General features: G+C 36.2%; 1 protein-coding gene across 1 annotated transcript in view; it reads right to left on the minus strand.

Annotated features, from left to right (window-relative positions):
* Nucleotides 1-8,060, minus strand: part of tmem33 (transmembrane protein 33) — a 9,969-nt gene extending 1,909 nt beyond the window's left edge. The window contains exons 1-7 of the mRNA XM_015381816.1: nt 7,953-8,060; nt 7,226-7,292; nt 5,464-5,558; nt 5,180-5,367; nt 4,851-4,918; nt 4,475-4,608; nt 2,013-2,096 (exon numbers count right to left, since the gene is read on the minus strand). Coding sequence (XP_015237302.1) covers nt 2,013-2,096; nt 4,475-4,608; nt 4,851-4,918; nt 5,180-5,367; nt 5,464-5,558; nt 7,226-7,273 — 617 coding nt within the window. The 5' untranslated portion in view covers nt 7,274-7,292; nt 7,953-8,060. The remainder of the gene's footprint in view (nt 1-2,012; nt 2,097-4,474; nt 4,609-4,850; nt 4,919-5,179; nt 5,368-5,463; nt 5,559-7,225; nt 7,293-7,952) is intronic.
* Nucleotides 8,061-17,590: the final 9,530 nt, after the last annotated feature.

Here is a 17,590-nt window from a genome sequence, read left to right on the forward strand (position 1 = left end):
TCCTGACTGCGGCAGCCGGGCGGCAGCGGCAGGTTAAGCGGTGAGAGGGGGGGGGCGGGATTTAGCGTGTGGGAGCTGTGGTTGACACTCCATCAGACGCTCCTCTGGCTGTGATTGGTTGTTTTGACTCGTCCCGAATTATTCTTTCCAGATTGAAATACAGGCAGTAGGCGGTACCAATTGAAGCAGTTTTTTTCACAGGTTACATTATCACATGTACTGCTGTCTGGGCATAGGGACAGTTTTAGCCAATATGACAAAAAAGTGATTTTTAAAAACTTAGACTTCAGCTTTAACAATTATATTTAGGTTTATAAACTAAAAAATGAAAGGGCCAGTATCAGCATTAATGCCTCTAAGGTTATGTTGTACCAAAAATAAATGTGTGTGTTTTTCCTGACTTGCTTATAGAAGCACTTTTCTTATTTTTCTTTATATATTCGGGAAAGTTGGTGTTTCTTGTTAGTACATTGACACTAATTTTTGCCATCAAAATATCCTAATTTTTTTAATGTTACAAAGCTAATAAGATCATGACCAACATATAATTAATTTAAATAAAGTTCTTTCCCTTTAAATTCCCAGAACCATCAAAATGACAGCCTTGGGATTTCTAGTGTTAAAAATAAGCCTGTTTGATTAATAATTGAACCTCCTGCTATGCCCCCTTAAATGATTTTAATGCAAAACTGTATTAAATCAATATCATGTCATCAATGCTAACAACTTGTACATTTAGATGATGTGCATTCTAATGTTTTTGGAAGGGATTGTGATTATATTATGTCTCTGTTTTACAACAGTGTCAAGCTTGATAGAAGAGGAGAGAGAAAGAAGATAAGAATGATAAAAAGAAGATTGATAGGAGTGAAGGAAAACAGGAACACTGATGGACAGAACAGATGCAGAGAAGGAAGAAAAATATAATTACACAAGTAAAGCAGAGAGCAGGAAGAAGTCAGAAGAGGGCAAGAAGGAAAAGAACCTCACACAGACTAGCACTGGCATGTGAATGTCACAAGGAGTCACAAAGCTGGCAGTTCAGTGGCAGGAACTCTGGCACATTGTGGCAGCTGCAGTGACATGCCGCTGCCACAAGGTGTCGCTAAGTCAGCAGGCCACATGCACCACTTATATTGCTGTTTATGGACAAACAGTTTAATTTTGGGGTTATCTAACCTGTTTACAACTGGACAGCCCTGGTAACCACCCTTGCCTTGCTCCACACACCCACAAACCCTCCACCCCAACCCAGAGACACAGCTTTAGTTTTCTATTAATAACCTAATTGATTTATTCATTTTATTAATCTTACATAATTGAACTGAAATACTAACAGTGTGGAGAGGCACATTCCTGGCTTTTACATTTGATTTTCATTGTTTGAATATTAATAAATATGTAAAAATAAATGAAACCATCACTATCCCAGTTTCCTAATTTCACCTTTCCTAATTTCTATCCATCTATGAGCAGAGGACATTTTATTTCAGACCATAAGTAACTTTCAGAAATCTGGTCAATTTAATCAAATGTATAGCCTACACTCACACTGATAATATTAATAGCCTCCCTCTACATCCATAATACATGACTATGTCTAGTTATGAGAGGATGAGGCTTTGCTAAAGCTTTGTTGAAGATTTAAAGCTCTTAATTTCTTAGTCTTATTTAAACTTTAAATGCTCACTGGAGCCCCTAGTGGTGATGGAAATCTGTCAGGTCACAGTCTCCAAACTATTACCGGTAAATGATGAACTTTTGTTTTTAACAGTGAATATAGAACATAAAAAATGTTACGCCCATCACATTTATGATCATTATAACACAATGTTAACTGAAAGAACAATTCAACAAACAATTTTAAAACAAATATTCTTCTAAATAAACTAGTAATGGTTAAACAGTGTATAAAACATGAATTCAGATGTTTGCAATAAAGTAAACAAATAAATGTATTCAAAATCTTACACATTAATGAAAATTCATCATATATTTTTTTACCAACTTACCGGCAGTATGGGTTTCTTCTGGATGTATAACGCAGCGTTAGGAATCGATAGTAGATAAAAGGTAGCAGCAAGCTTCCTTGACCACTGTTAGAGAGACAAAGGGAGCAACTTTAGCATTTGCTAATGGGCATGAATGGGCAAAAATATCACTCAAAGACACCGTCACTAAAGGATGAAAACCTGAGTATCAGGGTTTCCAAGTCAGTCCGCAAGGGCAGATGTCCTGCATGTTTTGAAGGCTTCCCTACTTCAGAACAACTGATTTCCTGAAAATTTACAAAAACTCACAAGATATCAGCTCCTGAGGACTGATTTCTGACATTGCTCTTAAAGCTGCAGTAGGAAATATTATCTGATGCATTTTTTCAAGTGAAACTAAACAAAATGGTCCCTGCTACAGTGAGAAATCGATAAATAACCCGAACCAATAACAAAAGACGGTCAGTTATACACGACTGGTTCCATCACATGTCAATCATGGTCGTCTGCTTGACCATTCCCCCTGTGCACATACCCTGACACCTGAACAAATCGCCCCCCTAATGCTCATGCAGGATGCCATGGCTGGAAGCTGGCCACTGAAATGCTACGTTCACACCTATGGTGACCAGATTAGGGTTTCTGAAAAGGAGGACACTTTTTTTTTTTTTTTTGACTGGACCAGAACAGGAAGCCCAGCAGCCGAACCCATGGTTTTCCGCGGCGGCAGGAAGGCCTTTTTTATGTACGTAATCCAAACTGCAGGCACCAGGATAATAAAAGCGAACATGTTCTGCCAGTAGATTTCGGCATTTTAAGTTAATTTAGGTGTTAAACTTTTTCAGAGGAATGATCATAGCGCTCTGCATCATCAGTGCTGTCTGTCTCCCTGCCAGCTTCATGCGACATGCTACTTCAGCTGCTCAGACGCTGCAGACAGCATGTGCGTTCATGTGTTTTGAAAGCGTGGTTTCGAAACCATGGTTTCGAAACCATGTTGAAAACACAGCTTGCTGGAACATCTCCTACAGCACCTTTAAGTGTTTAAAAACAGAAAATGCACAAAACAGTGAAAGGCAATTTCAATGTATTTGCTGTTTTTTTTTCTTTTCTTTTTTTAGGCATGTTACATTCACTAGAAATATACCAGATTCATTTTATTCGTCCTGTGTCGGATTTCCTGCCCCTTTCTTCTGAGGCTTCATGTACACAGCATGTCTATGAACAGAAAACCTGCAGCACATGATTCTCTAACAGCATCTGTAATGATTAGTATCATTGGGAACGGACTTCAACCTCTGTTGGAGACGTGGCTTGAAGGTATTTTATAGTTACTTCATTGATTTAAATATTAAGTGTAGCCAACTTCACATATCTGAATAGTGTTGATAGTGTTGCATGTTAATACTGATTTGTACAACATTATGCTCATTAAGAAGTAACTAAGCTCAGTGCTGCAGCTTGACTGCGCCTTTTGGACTTCATAGAAACATTGTAGAAGAAGATGGGTTTTAGCTGATAGACATTTTATTTTTTAGACAGTTTCTTTAGAGATTTAATAAAGTCATTCAATAAAATGTTGGTCACCCTCAAGGTGTGTTGACAATGTCTTTCTGTGACAGCCTGACAGCACTGTTGCCATGGTAATTTGGATAGACTTTTAATAGCATTTTAGTATTTGATAAAGGACAGCTTTCCGTCCTGCTGCAGCACCAGGGAGAATTACTGCATCAACTATACTGGCTTCTTTTAATAACGGAGAACATAATATGCACATGAATGAATCTGTGTGAATCGTCCTAAGGGTTAGGCTGGTGTTAGGCATTTCATTCCTATTCAAGATGGCAAAAGCCATTTCCTCCTCCCTGCTTTAGGGACGTCTCATTAAAACGGTGAAAGAGTCAAATGAACCTCAGCAGATAACATTAAGCTGAATGTATTCAAGGGAAACACTTTTTCTAAAGAAATGCCATCTTTGGAACTGGTGAAACGTTATCTATAGCTCACTCAAATTGCAGGTCAACTTTTTTTTTTTAGACAATATGCATAAAGATCAAAGTTTTCAATTAGTAGTGGTGCTAAGCAATTATTATAATTATCTAAAACTACAACTAAAAATGACCCCTTATAGCTAACTAGTGAAACTCAGGCAGACTGCTCCCTAAGGCGATGGGTTAAATGCAGACAGTTAATTTCTCCATTGTGAGATCAATCAAGTTCTATTATAATTTCTATTTCAGTTTTACAGAAAAACTGCTTTTCATGAAAACAGCGTCATAGATCTAGTTCATGACTCAGCATTAAAGCTGGAAAGGATACTGACATGGTTCGTAAAGAGAATTCATAAATGACTAAAGTCTGTGTAAAACAAATAGCTATCCAGTATCTCATTGTTGCACCACTAACCTAACTGTATAATGAAATACAATCAGACAGATTATATGTAATATGGAAACAAAAAGCACCATTAGTTTTAGTATTACCTGAAGAGCATGAAAACAGTAGCTGGCATTAAGAAGATCTCATTACAGGCGATAAACTTCAGGATGTTCTGCTGGTTGGCTGTTAGTCGGTCGAGGAGGTTTCTGATGAACATTAGGCTGCCTGGTCCCATTGACTGTTGTTACAGAGAAAAAAAAAGAAGAAGTCAATTACTGATGACAACACTGTGCTAAAAATGCTTTTTATTGAGGAACAGAAATAAACTAAAATAAAACCAAGCACATTTCTATTTATTACGTTTATATATGGTTAGAAATAGTGTCTCCAGGCGACAGCTGCTTTATCAGACAGATAATTAAAACTGTCTGCTTCTAATGACCTTTTTTAGACATTCTAGTATTAACGATGTATACTCACATCAAGAACTTTCTTTGTGTAGGTGGTTGCATGAAGCAAAGAAAATAGGAAAACTGGGAAAATGCTCACTGAACACGAATGTTAAGGACCAAAGAAAAGCTCTTCAGATTAAATAGCAATGCTATGTTGAAAGGATTTTGAGAAAAAAACATGGCTGCATTAAAACAATGTGTGACCAACTAAATATAGTCATATGATATGTTAACACAGTTTGTTCTGCTGCTGCTGCTGCAAAAAAAAAAAAAAAAAAAAAAGTAAAATTGTTTCTTAAACCAGCACCTTTAGATAATTTGCTAATTTAAGTCTGTTGCATTTAAATCAAAGGATACTTGTGATGGGATAAGAGTTGACCAGGATGAGAGAGTACAGCAGGTAATGACAGCTGTCCTCCTGCAGAGCTTGGGCCAAAAAAGCTCTGCTCAGCTGAAAGCGTGGGAGTCTCTGGTGTAGCCGAAGTGCACTGGTGAGGGCATTTGCTAACAAGGCTCTCTGATAGAAGTTTGCTGCTGCATGAGGTCTGAAAACACAAAAGAAACAACGTTAAGCCAAAGTTTATTAATGCTTGATTGGCCCTTAAACTGTTGAACTGTATAGAGGAAAAATGTAAACTCACCCTAGTATTGGCAGAATAAACATTACGGAGCAGTAGACCGTGAAAAGACGTGAAAGCCACATTGCAGTCTCCAGCTTGTTGCTCATTAAAAATTGCTGTTTGTAATAAACAAATGAAGGATTTTTAAATAAACATGTATGCATACCAAGGAATGAATAAGGTGTTATATGTGAAACATTAAAGTTTTCCATATTGTAGGTGAGAGAACCTAAAAGAGACAAAAAAAAATAAAAAAAATATTACCTAATCCAAGAGGTAGTTTATTTTTCCAGCAACATCTTTACTGCTTTCAAAGTAATGTAAAAATGACTAACTTCGAGCTTTATTTTTTTGCAGGTTGATGTAACTGATGTTAATCAAAAGGATTAAATGTACATTAAAATAAAGCCAGTAGACACGTAACACAAGATTTATTTAATTATTACTACATTGGGGATGTTACACTTTATTTGCTGGAGTCCGAGTTAAGCCACTTGGCTAACATCTTCTTCAAGTTCAACAAAACAACCGAGTAATTTGTTTACCAAAGGTTAGATAATATTATATTTTATTTTATACCACAATGACGCTGCTTTTGTTTTCAGTGAATATACAATTTTCTGACACTAAGGACTATTTAAAGTTAAAGTCATCAAAATCCATTGTTCATTAAAAAGTTTTACGGCAATATTAAAAATTAACTATTAAGTCGGTTGTGAGGATTGCAGATGTTGGTAACACTTTTTCAGATTTTAATGTAAACAGAGAATTGATTTTAAACTTAAATGCCTCATAGCCTGGCATCTAACGCATACGCTTCTTATGAAATCATTTTTAGATTAATTTTTAATATTTAACATTTCATTTCCCCTTTTTTAAGAGTAAAATGTGATGTCTGTGTATACATGATGATATTGATTTAACCTTAGCAACATCTGTAGGTTGCTATGGTTCCTTAGCCATAGCAACACCTACTGACTGTCTGCAGGCTGAGTTCCTGATTGCTGGAATCTTCCCTTTTGGTATAATAAGAGACGGGAGTGGTGATTGCATCCTTCCATGATTGACATCAATACAGAAGGAGAACCAAAATTTAGCTTTGTGAAGATCAGGGTTTGGTGGGATTTTCTTAGATTTAGACAAACTTTGTCATTTCCTTCTGTACAGCTCTCAAGACATTTCCATTTTCTCAAAGTGCAGCAGTGATAACAGCTTTTAGGGTTTGAACAAGAGATTGACACAAAAAGAGATGGACTCCACTCTCACATGCCGGATGTTCTGGCTGGTTTTAACTGCCGCCCAATACCAACATACTTTGAACATGAAAAAGACGGAAATTTGGTGGAGTCTACATTAAAACAAAGCAAAAATCCCAGATATTCTTTACATATCCATGGATTTTAAATCAACCTTTTATAAATCCTCAATCATCTTCTGGAATGATGCAATCGTTTGGGTCTTTCAACACAAATTTTCTTGTTTTTTTTTTTTATGTATATCGAGAGACCTTAAAATAACCAAGGATTTTGCTAATTATGTTAAAATGCACTTAATTTCAAAATGCATGTGTGGTTGATTAATAACTAGAACTTAATTTAAAGCACTTTCAACTTAATTTTCTTTCACATACCAGGGGGCAAATTAAATTTTCTCAATGCTCTTTCAAAATTATCCAATTGTTTTGCCATGAACAGTTTTTGATCGCAGTATCAGACCTATTCAAACCAGCCCAAGTCAATCTGTAAGATTTTAAACTGAGATTAGGACTAACCAAGCAACTTACCAAAGGCCCAAGCTGGGGAGGAGGGGTTCCTTGGTTATTATCAGCCATCTTTCACTTAGAAGTCGCTCTGTTAAAAATTAAATAAATAAAACATTAACAGCCAGAAAGCCCTTGGGAATCAATCACTGAAAATGGTTCAGCAAAAGAACCAAAGCGTCCCATAAATTATAATTCTTCCTCTGAGTTAATCTCTTAAAATGACCAGAGTCTTCGAATTTGCTTTCCTTAAATTGTCAATGTTCATCAAAAATGGCCACTTTCATTGTAAACTGTGCCTCACACCAGGAAAGTATAATATTATAAGATTAATCACATGTAACGGTGAACATAGATGTTTTAGAAGTGTACTGAAAATGGAAGCTGGTTTTGACACCATCACAAAGACTAATCATTGATAATTACATCTTATTTATCCGTAGAACAAGCTAATGAGGAGTTATCGAGCTAACTGGCGAGCCTGGCCATTAATAACAAGAATAATGGTAGAAATATGCAAACAAAATAATAATAACACTTAAATATTTCTAGTTTTAAATTCTCAAAAACGTCAAAAAGCAATTTAGCCCGTAATAGCAGCACACGGTGGTCTAGAATATTCTGTTCCCATCCTAGCTAACGTTAGCCACTTAGCACCTTCTTACCACCTGCAGTCCCGTTACTCTCACTATTCTAGGCGGCTGTTCACACACATCTCGAGAGAGGTTAACAAAAATATTTGTGATCTTACATGTAAATATAATAAAGGGCGTCACAGCGTCGAATATCCCCGTGTCATGCAGCTCACCGGGTCACTACAGTATGCAGGAAATGGTCAGCTGACCTTCTGAGAGGATAGATCACCTCTCGCGATAGTTCAGGGAAAGTTCCAGGACCAAGCAGAACACACGCCCTCTAGTGGTGGAATTTTTAGGCGTGGACTAAATTGTCAATCCGATCAGATATAACTTAGAAGAGAAACACACTTCATTAATTTTGTTAAAATATAAATAAGAATGTTATATCAGAGCATTAAAAAAGTATCTTACTATAGAAACTAGTCAACCAGAAACCTATAGTTCTACTTGCTTCAGCAATGTCCACCAGGTATTAGAATTTAATTACATTTTTTATTTTTTCAGTAACTAATCTCACAAATAAGCAATGTAATGCTTCTTATCAAACCCCTTGGTCATTAAAAAATAAGGAGATCGTCTTCTGCTGTAGGTCCCTTCAATAAACAGGTTGTTGAAAATGTATTTCACACTATATAATAATTAACATTATTAACATTTTTAGTAATATATATATATATATATTTTAAATTTAAGCAGTGGTGACCTTGTTTTGTTTCTGGTCACATTGTTTCGGTATTTGCTATTATTTTTATAGCAATATATTGTGATATTTTTTCTAAGATATTTTGGGATTACAATCTATCATAATATTAATGATCACATGTAAGTGTTCTTTGTAAAAAGAAACAGTTCTGCAATGTCAAATGAAATATTGTTTTTTTAAGAGCATTGCATTTGCTCTGAGGACTATTGCAAAGAAAAACCTGCATGACGTTTGCGAACTCAAGATTGCGCATGCGCCAACACCCCCACCCTAATTTCAGCTCTACGATTACTCCACTATCTTCCCAAAATAAATAATGAAGATATTATACGTTTATAATTTACAACAAACGATACTACATAGTATATTTAAAATCCATGAATGTTATTTCATGTAAAATTCCTTCTATTGTTTTCATTGTGTCGCTGTTCAAATAAAGACCACCAGGGGGCGCAGTTGGCCAAGATATGCTCCTACAGAAACTCGGCCCGTGGTCGTTCAGGAAATTATTTTAGCTTTAAGTGCACTTATTTGCTCGAAACATGTTTAAAATCTTACATCTGACCGATTCCGAGAGGCATATGTCCGACGATTATTGGCAGCAGTGTCGCTGGATGATGTGTTTGCTGCAGATGCCATTTGAAAATATAGGCAGTGTAAGCACTGTAGAATCTAATTATTTCTTTGCAAAACCTAATTAGGCATTAAAAAAGGTTAACGCCAGCGCCTGAAACGTTTTTGTTTAATAATCCCATTACTGCCGGCTCATCATGTATAAAATGGTGCAGGAGGACACAAAGTTTCCACTTGTTAAAGGGAATCTCTGAGAAATAGTCGCAGGTTTTTGACACTATCTCCGATTGGGGAAATTAGGGGTTGTAATTAAACAGCGGAGACTCAGCTCAGCGCAGCGCACAGAGTAAGTAAAGCCTCGGCGCCCGGCCTGCTTTGCATGCATTTTTTGTTCAATTGATACTTCTGTTTGCCTGCTGCTGCAAAAAAGGGTTCCCCCTTAAAAATATAATATACTGTAGTGCAATAGATCTCGGAGACGATCATATAGGTGTTGGTTTTTTTTAGAGCGTCCGCTCCTTTCAGACTGGTAACAGTCACTAGAGAGCTCAAGGTGAGAATTTAAATTAGACTTTTTCCTCTCCGAGTTTTAATTTGATGCAGCTCCATAGGGAAAACTCAAAGAATATGCCGCAAACTGAATAACCTTATGGATGTTTACGACACTAGAATCAGCAGGTGAAAAAAACAACAACAAAAAAAAAACATAGCGTATACCATAAGTACATAAATATTCCCTGATTTTTTAAGATTTCCAATTACTTCATTAATTATTTCCATTACATTCCAAAAATGTGGAGCCGATTCTATTAAAGATATATATATATATTTATTTATTTTTTTACTTTTTTTTAAGGCTGCATTTAAGAAGAAATGAAATTGTCTAGAGAGCTGTTCTAAACGAAATTTCTTTTTGTTGTACACTTGTGTAAACAAAATGACAAATAAATCTGTCTAAGATTCTCATAAATGATGGTTAATGTTACATAATCCCCGGACTAACTCATTTTTAATTGCATGACTTTAATCTAAGTGAGCTATCTAAACCGGGCAACTATGATAAATTATTCGTTGAGCTTATAGTGTAAGATTTTCCTGTTTTATAATTCATAAAAAAAAAAAACGCAGATTAAAACACATGCATTTATTGCCTTATTATTTGTAGGGTATTTATAGGTAAAACTTGAAGAAAAAAAAAACCCTGCATGTAAGTTCTTGAAGTATTTTATTCACAAATTTAGATTATAGTTTATATGGCTTTACAATATAACGAAATAATTGAATGTATTTAAGGGAGAGGAAAAATAAAAAAGGGCCTTATTCAACATGGGTGAAAATTACGCAGAATTAAAAATGCTCGATACTATTTGATAAAACCTTTAAAAATGTAAAATGATTAATAGTTTTTAGTATAACTCTGTAACAGTCTATCAACAAATTGATAAAACAAATTGCAAAAAAATCGAATGTTTCTTTCTTTCTTTCACTTCGTTTTATTCATTTTCATGATACGGTGCAGAGAGACTGGTGGCACACTGGATAATACCTTATAAACAATGTCTTTATCTCAGCATCATGGCTAAAAACAAACAGGGTGTGGAAGGAGGTGGAAATGGGAACAAACTAGTGCGTTCGATGGGGATGAAGGGAAGGACACGGTGAATTTTCCCCGAAAGGCTGGTCGTCAACCGCTTTTTCACTTCTTTTTTTTTTCTTTTTCTTTTTGTTGCACCATCAAAGCCGTGTTTCTGTGCTCATTTATACCGTGGTAAAATAGAGGAGAAAGGCGCGCTTTGATCTGCACGAATTGGTTTAGCGTTACTTAAACCATCAAAATTCAAATCTAAAAGATCAGGAACAAAAATGATCCACATTCAATAATCGTTTTCATAATTTAGACTGTAACACATAGATTTGGAGTAATAATAATAAGAATTATCCTTCTTATAATAATAATAATAATAATAATAATAATAATAATAATAATAATAATAATAATAATAATAATAATAATTTAATAATATATATATTTATTATTATTATTATTATTATTATTATTGACATATGTTTCGTTGTAGTTCCACAACTGAATAGATTAATGATAAAAAAAAAAAGAAAAAAAGAAAAAGGTCGCCCAGTCTACGGCGCGGGAAAAATCTAAACTATCGTAAATGACGCACCAGAATTTGCGCACTTATAAAGGGCGCAGAACCCTCTCTACCTTTGCCGCACAGAAAACATCTTCATGGAGATGGCTTCAGTTGTGTCCCTGAAGTCCTTTTTTTCTTGTCTAAGGCAGTGTTGTATTATTATTTTTATTTTATTGTAGCTTTATCCCAAACACCTGAACCATTTCTTTAATATATATATATATATATATATATATATATATATATATATATATATATATATATATATATATATATATATATATATAAACGATAAAAAAGTATTTCAAGAATGGTGATACAATAAAATAAAATTTAAAAAAAAAGTATATTTCTATTGCGGTATGATATAAATTGAAGCAACAATAGTGATGCAATGAAATAAAATTGAAAAGAAAAAAAAAATATTTCTTAGTGTAGGCCTACTCTAGATAATGTAGAAGGGATATGTCCGCTGATGTTGGTTTTCTTTTGATAACAGCTCATTGCTTAGTGATTAATCAGACGATATCTGATGGCCTCCCCGAACTTCTGCGCCGAGTGACACACAGAGAAAGGGGGCTCCGCCTAAAAGCTGTGTTTTTTCCCTTTTGCACACTAAAGCTATGTTTGTTTGTGACTTCAATGGGGCCCCATAATGGAACTGATGGCATCAGGATTGTCACCACAAATGGTCTGGGCGTTTTGCGGGGCTGTTTGACAGAGCCTATTATGTCATTGGTCACGTCCCTCCACTCCTTGCTTGCTAGGGTCTGAATGGGAGTGAATTAATCATATGGTTTGAGAGGGATCAGCTAACTTAATGCACTTTGTGTGATCCGAGACCCTAAATATCTTTGTCTGTACCTGCAGACTGAAAATCTAGGTATGGTTCTGAAAGGACAGCTCCAAATAAAGACCATACAAAGATTCAGTCAGTAAATACCATACATATACTCTTCTTTATATATATATATATATATATATGTGTATGTATATGGATGGCCTATATATCTTAATGGTCATTGTTCTTTAGTATGTTTCAAGTCCTTTTGCAATAACTAAAATAAGATGTTATCTTAAATAAATGTTCTCTTTTTAACGGTGCTTAATTCAGTTTCAAACAAATTTGTTTTTTGCGTTGTAAATATTTAATTTACAATGCATTTAAAATCAAAATTATTTAATTGAAATTACATCAATAAATATCCACCAAAGTAGCTGGTTGGTGATTTAATTTTATAATACATGCTTTTATGTTGTTTATGAACTGTTTCATCTGTATGTTTTGTACACTTGAAATGAAAAGCATCAGATTATACAGGCTGTCTCCTTTGTTAAACTGAATATTACCTGTTTAGCTGAAATATGATTTTGGATGCATGCAGAAATTAAAAAAAGAAAAACACATAACGTTGAATTTGGATTATTTCTGCTAAAAAAACATTTTTTTCACTGAGGTGTGTGATGTTACAGCAGTTTTTTCAAATGACCCCCTGGAGTTACCAGTCTCCAAATGGACAACATATAAAGATTTTTAAAATAATCCATATCAGCTTGATCAATTATACAGTTACATTAGTAGCCTATATCTTAAACTTATAATACTGCCAGGATTGGTTTGCCAGGATGATAACGTTATTGCTTTATCAACCGCAATCTAAATGTGAATTAATCAAAGATCTCTGTGTTGGAGCACCTATATGCCTGAGCATTGTTTAGCTATAATGGATGGCTTTAAATTTTGACGTTATTATTTCCCGTCATTTCTGGAAACAAATTGAACATTTATTGCATATATATTAAAAATTATACAGTCGTCGGGAGAGGCTGATGTCTCTTTTATTGAGGCGCACCGAGAGGTGAGGTCTCACCGGATCAATTTCCCTGTCTTGTTACTCCCGCAAGAGGATGTTTGGAAAATGCCTGCACCGCTAAATTGATTCAGAAACGAATTCATAACTTGAGGCGTTTAAGCATTTCCGCAGCGCCCAGTTTTTAATCCTCACCTTCTTTTATTTCAGGTTCTGATAGCTTCGAGCATCCAAAGTTTTTGCAGCACCCTGCTGTTTATTCTCACTTCTACGGCCGTTTGTTCGTGTTTGCCTATTTTTCATTCTTAGTTTAAAAAAAAATGCATTTAATACACTGGGTTTTGGGTGGCTTCACAAACATAGCCATTAAGGAGTCACAATGCTTTTATTGTGCACTTGATCTGAAAATAGAGGCCAGTCTGACTGCGGGAACCAGACGAACCTATGGAAAAGGCCTTGTCTTTGTCTGCCTGTACCGAGATGAATGGCCCGTGTCAACCAGATGATTAGTTTGCACTATTAAATTGTCAAAAAGGAAGGATTTTCCCCTAATAATGCCTTTTGGTGAAGAATTATGGAATTCAGAGTTGTTTGCAACTGCTGGGGGACTTGCAGGGCTTCGTGGGGACGAGGGCGAAGGTCAGCCAGAGTTCTCAGAGCTGCGGCCAGTGTGGCGCAGCAGTCAGAGGGGATGTGCAGACAAATGCGGGTCTATTTGCTGCACCATGGGAAGATTAATTTCCACATTGTCCGAGACGAACGAGATCAATGTGACGACAGTGATTCAGGACTCTGCGTACGTGCAGCCATTACACAAATTGTGCAAAATTTGTGCGCACAAAGTTACTGCACACCTTAGAGCACCTAAAGAGCATCCAAAAGGGAGAATGCAATCCCTTGGTACTACCTCTAATTCTAACTGTTTTAGCTTATTTGCCGACTTTTCTATTTTACTGCAGTAAAAATTTGCTCCTTGTTGGTCATCGAATATGACATTTTTTTTGTCTCAATCTCTAATCTCTCACTGGAGTCAGCTGACACAAAGGTGGTCAGAATGATACATAGTTCTGATATTAAAATAGGACCAAATTAAACAAGATTTATGTTTACAACTTAGGACCCAAAACTATTTTATTGAAGTTTCTATAGGTAGGGGCATAAAGCATGGTTTGTTTGTGGAAGTTGCAAGGAATAAAGTGGCAATGTATTGAGAGGAGATTGACTTGGAGCTACATCACAGACAATACGTTTTGCAAGGCTGGGAAAACGGCATCAAAATCTTATAGTTGGTATTTATTGGGTTATCAGCTTTTTTGCATTTGTGAAACAAAGGTGAGCACAGATATCTAGAGACCATAGGCCCACACCCTCCTCAATCAACAGATGTAAGTAAGTAGTTGAAATGCAGATTCAGTCAGCAGAAAACAGATTTAAGCAGCTGAAGGAACGTTTAATGAACATTTAATTTCATTTTTTAAAATGTGACTTCCACTTAGCTGCAAAACTGCAAAAAGTTAAATTAGCCCAATGGTGCCACACATGAGCCGGCTTGTCAGTCTGTCTCCATCCAGTAAACCCCCTTAAGCCCAACCCACTATTCTAGTGCCAACGTTTTGTGTTAAATGTTAACAACTTGGCCTGATCCATTTAATCGCCAACAACAAAACTGTGTTGACTCTAACACTCGCTTCCTTTGTGCCCATTATGTGCCTGCCCTCACTTGAAGATTTATGTATTTTTGATATTAAATTCCTTCTGTCATCAAGACTGCTCTCTTGTTGACTTTTCTTGACCCATTGACCCTGTTCCCCAAACTTTCCCATATTCATGGCGGGAGTTGCAGCCTCCCTCCCGCGGGCTCCTTCTGCAGCTCAATGCTCTGTGGCTTCTTCTGTTGGCATGTGCTGTTTGCACTGTTCTTGAACTTCAGGGTGCTGCCCTGTCCCCATCCTGTACTCTGAACCCTGCACATAATTTTCCTTGAAAATAACGATTCATTGTTCATAAACCTCAGAAGTCATTTGAAGGAAACCAGATGAATTCAAGGTTCTTGAGCAGGCAGAAGCTGATTGTGCCGATTCCTTACACACACACAAAAAAACTTCAGTCATGTTCTGAACCCCGCCTCTCCAGATGCAGTGTGATGGATGCCCATACACCTTTGCCATATATGACAACCATGTCGTCTATACAAGCCTCCCTCTGGCTGCCCAGCTTGCTAATTAGTTAAACAAACGCTAATACTAATGATCCCACTGGCCTGGTGAGCTCTGGGGTTTTTTGTTCGCCTACTTTGCCACAGCATCTCCTGCTGGAGACTTGGCCTCGCTGACCTGAACTATCATGGCACTGCGAAGACTCTTGGACCGCCCTGGCCGGAGTCCATCCCCCCCAGGGGCCAAAGGGCAACGTCCAAGGCCCGGGAATGCCACCACCAGCTGCTTGCAGTGACACCATTTACAAAAGAAGCTTGGTGAGCTATCCCTCTATAGGCTGTCAGTGCGGTGTCAGAGCTGGACTGACATTTATTTGCTCACTGGACCAAAAAGTGAAGGTTTGGCTGCAGAAAGAGTAGAATTTCCTATATTGCTGGAAATTAAAATAAACTAGATGAAGGGCATTTTTGAAGATCTTTTTATTGTGGAGACAACCTCTGTTTTAGCAGATGTTTAAAAAACTACTGAAAGTTTCAAAAGGCACAAGCATGTTTAAAAATACAGACAAAATTTGTTGATAATGATTTTTCTAATAAAGACTTAAAAAAAAACCCATTCAGGATGATTTTTGGAACAGCAAAAACTCAAACAACACGTTATCAGGAATCCTTTGTTAAAACCCGCTAAGACACAGTGAAATATAAAAAGTTCCTTACCTTAATGTTTTAGGAAGGACCTAGTCTGATCTGGGGTTATTTCTGATAGTGGAGCTTTGACTGCAGTAAATTACAAGAAAAACACTGAGTAAAAGAATGCAAACAAACAAACAAAAAAAAAAACGAAGCATGCAAATCCAAAAATGCAGGATTTTTTTTTTTTTATCTGTGGGTAGTTTTTTGGTTACCCAGATGCTTATTGCCCAAGTATGCTTCCCTAAATGGAAAAAAAATGGGTTGGTTGCTTCAACTGTTGGCAACAATCATAATTTGAGGCAAGTAACTGGGTTTACAGTCTCTGTTATGCATTGTTTTGATTAGTTTAGATATGCATATCACCATTCTCTTTCAAACCACTAATTTGAGTGCTTCATATATAACTTTGTATAAAACATTCTCTTATTGATTATTGTGCAGTAAAACAAAGGGATTTGTGGTGGTTTGTTTAAGTCACATTGGTGCTTTATCTGTAATTTCATATCAATTCATATTAAATATCCTTTGAAATCACTATTATGGAATAACCTTAAACTTAGCAAGTCAGGAAGGGATGTGCATGCATCTGTCTCACCATTTGGTAAATGCTTCCACTATTTTATGTTAGTTTTGGTTCAATCAGCTGATAAAACTTTCATAAAAGCGACATTCATTTATCTCATAAAGTCAGCAGTTGTAACTCAGATTGCTGGGTCTCCTTTTGCATTAAATCCTGCTGAAAAATCAGTGTAGGTTGGTTGCTTTATTATATTTAAAGTTTTACTCATTATATTAATTTGCTGACAAATTGATTACAGTAATGCAATGCTCAATGAAGGAGATAATGGTATTTTTGAAAATATAATCAGCATCTCAACAACACAGTTTAGCAGCAGGAAGCAATAAGAGCTCTAAAGTCTTATGATAGGAGGTTGTGGAGATTTTGGACAAAGACCAAAGCCAACCTAGTAGATGCTTCCCCAGATCATCACTAACATGAAAACCTGACACTGGACCTCCAGATTCTGGGACCTTGATTTACATAGTAGATAAAAAACCTATTTAATCGGAGGTAAAAACTTTGGAACACTGAGAACTAGTTTAACCCATCTCCGTTTTATTAGGAGTGCATTAACATGTAGAATGTGTAGTCAAGGCAAATATCCCAACCTTTATATTTTCACACTGATAAAATGTTTTTTTAAACTTTTAATCAGACTTGGCTTCACAATTCTCTTTTCGCTAGCAGGATTCACTTTTGCTTGTGCAACTTGTTCTACCACACTTTTTCCTTCCACTTAACTTTCCAATGACATGGTTGAATGCATCATTCTGTAAAATGACCAACTGACCTATATTGGGAGGGTAGCAATCACTGTCAGCTGTGCTCTGTTAAGCATTTCTGTATTTTAAGTTCTGTTTTATACTAAAAAGAATTAGATTGTTTATGCATCTACATGTTCAATCAAATCTACCTTTATTTTCGACAAAAATAGCTCATAATATAAAAAGACATAAATAGACCTAAACGCCAATCACAACTTACTGAACAGATACCAGAAATGTGAATTGAAGTTACAGGTGTGCAAACCACTGTTTCTCTTTCCCTGCCCTGCGCGGTTAACACCGGCCTCATTACACGTTGTCATCCAGGTCTAGCGGTTGT

Source organism: Cyprinodon variegatus, unplaced genomic scaffold, assembly GCF_000732505.1.
Source record: "Cyprinodon variegatus isolate N-32 unplaced genomic scaffold, C_variegatus-1.0 Scaffold242, whole genome shotgun sequence".
In the NCBI taxonomy this organism is placed as follows: domain Eukaryota; kingdom Metazoa; phylum Chordata; class Actinopteri; order Cyprinodontiformes; family Cyprinodontidae; genus Cyprinodon; species Cyprinodon variegatus.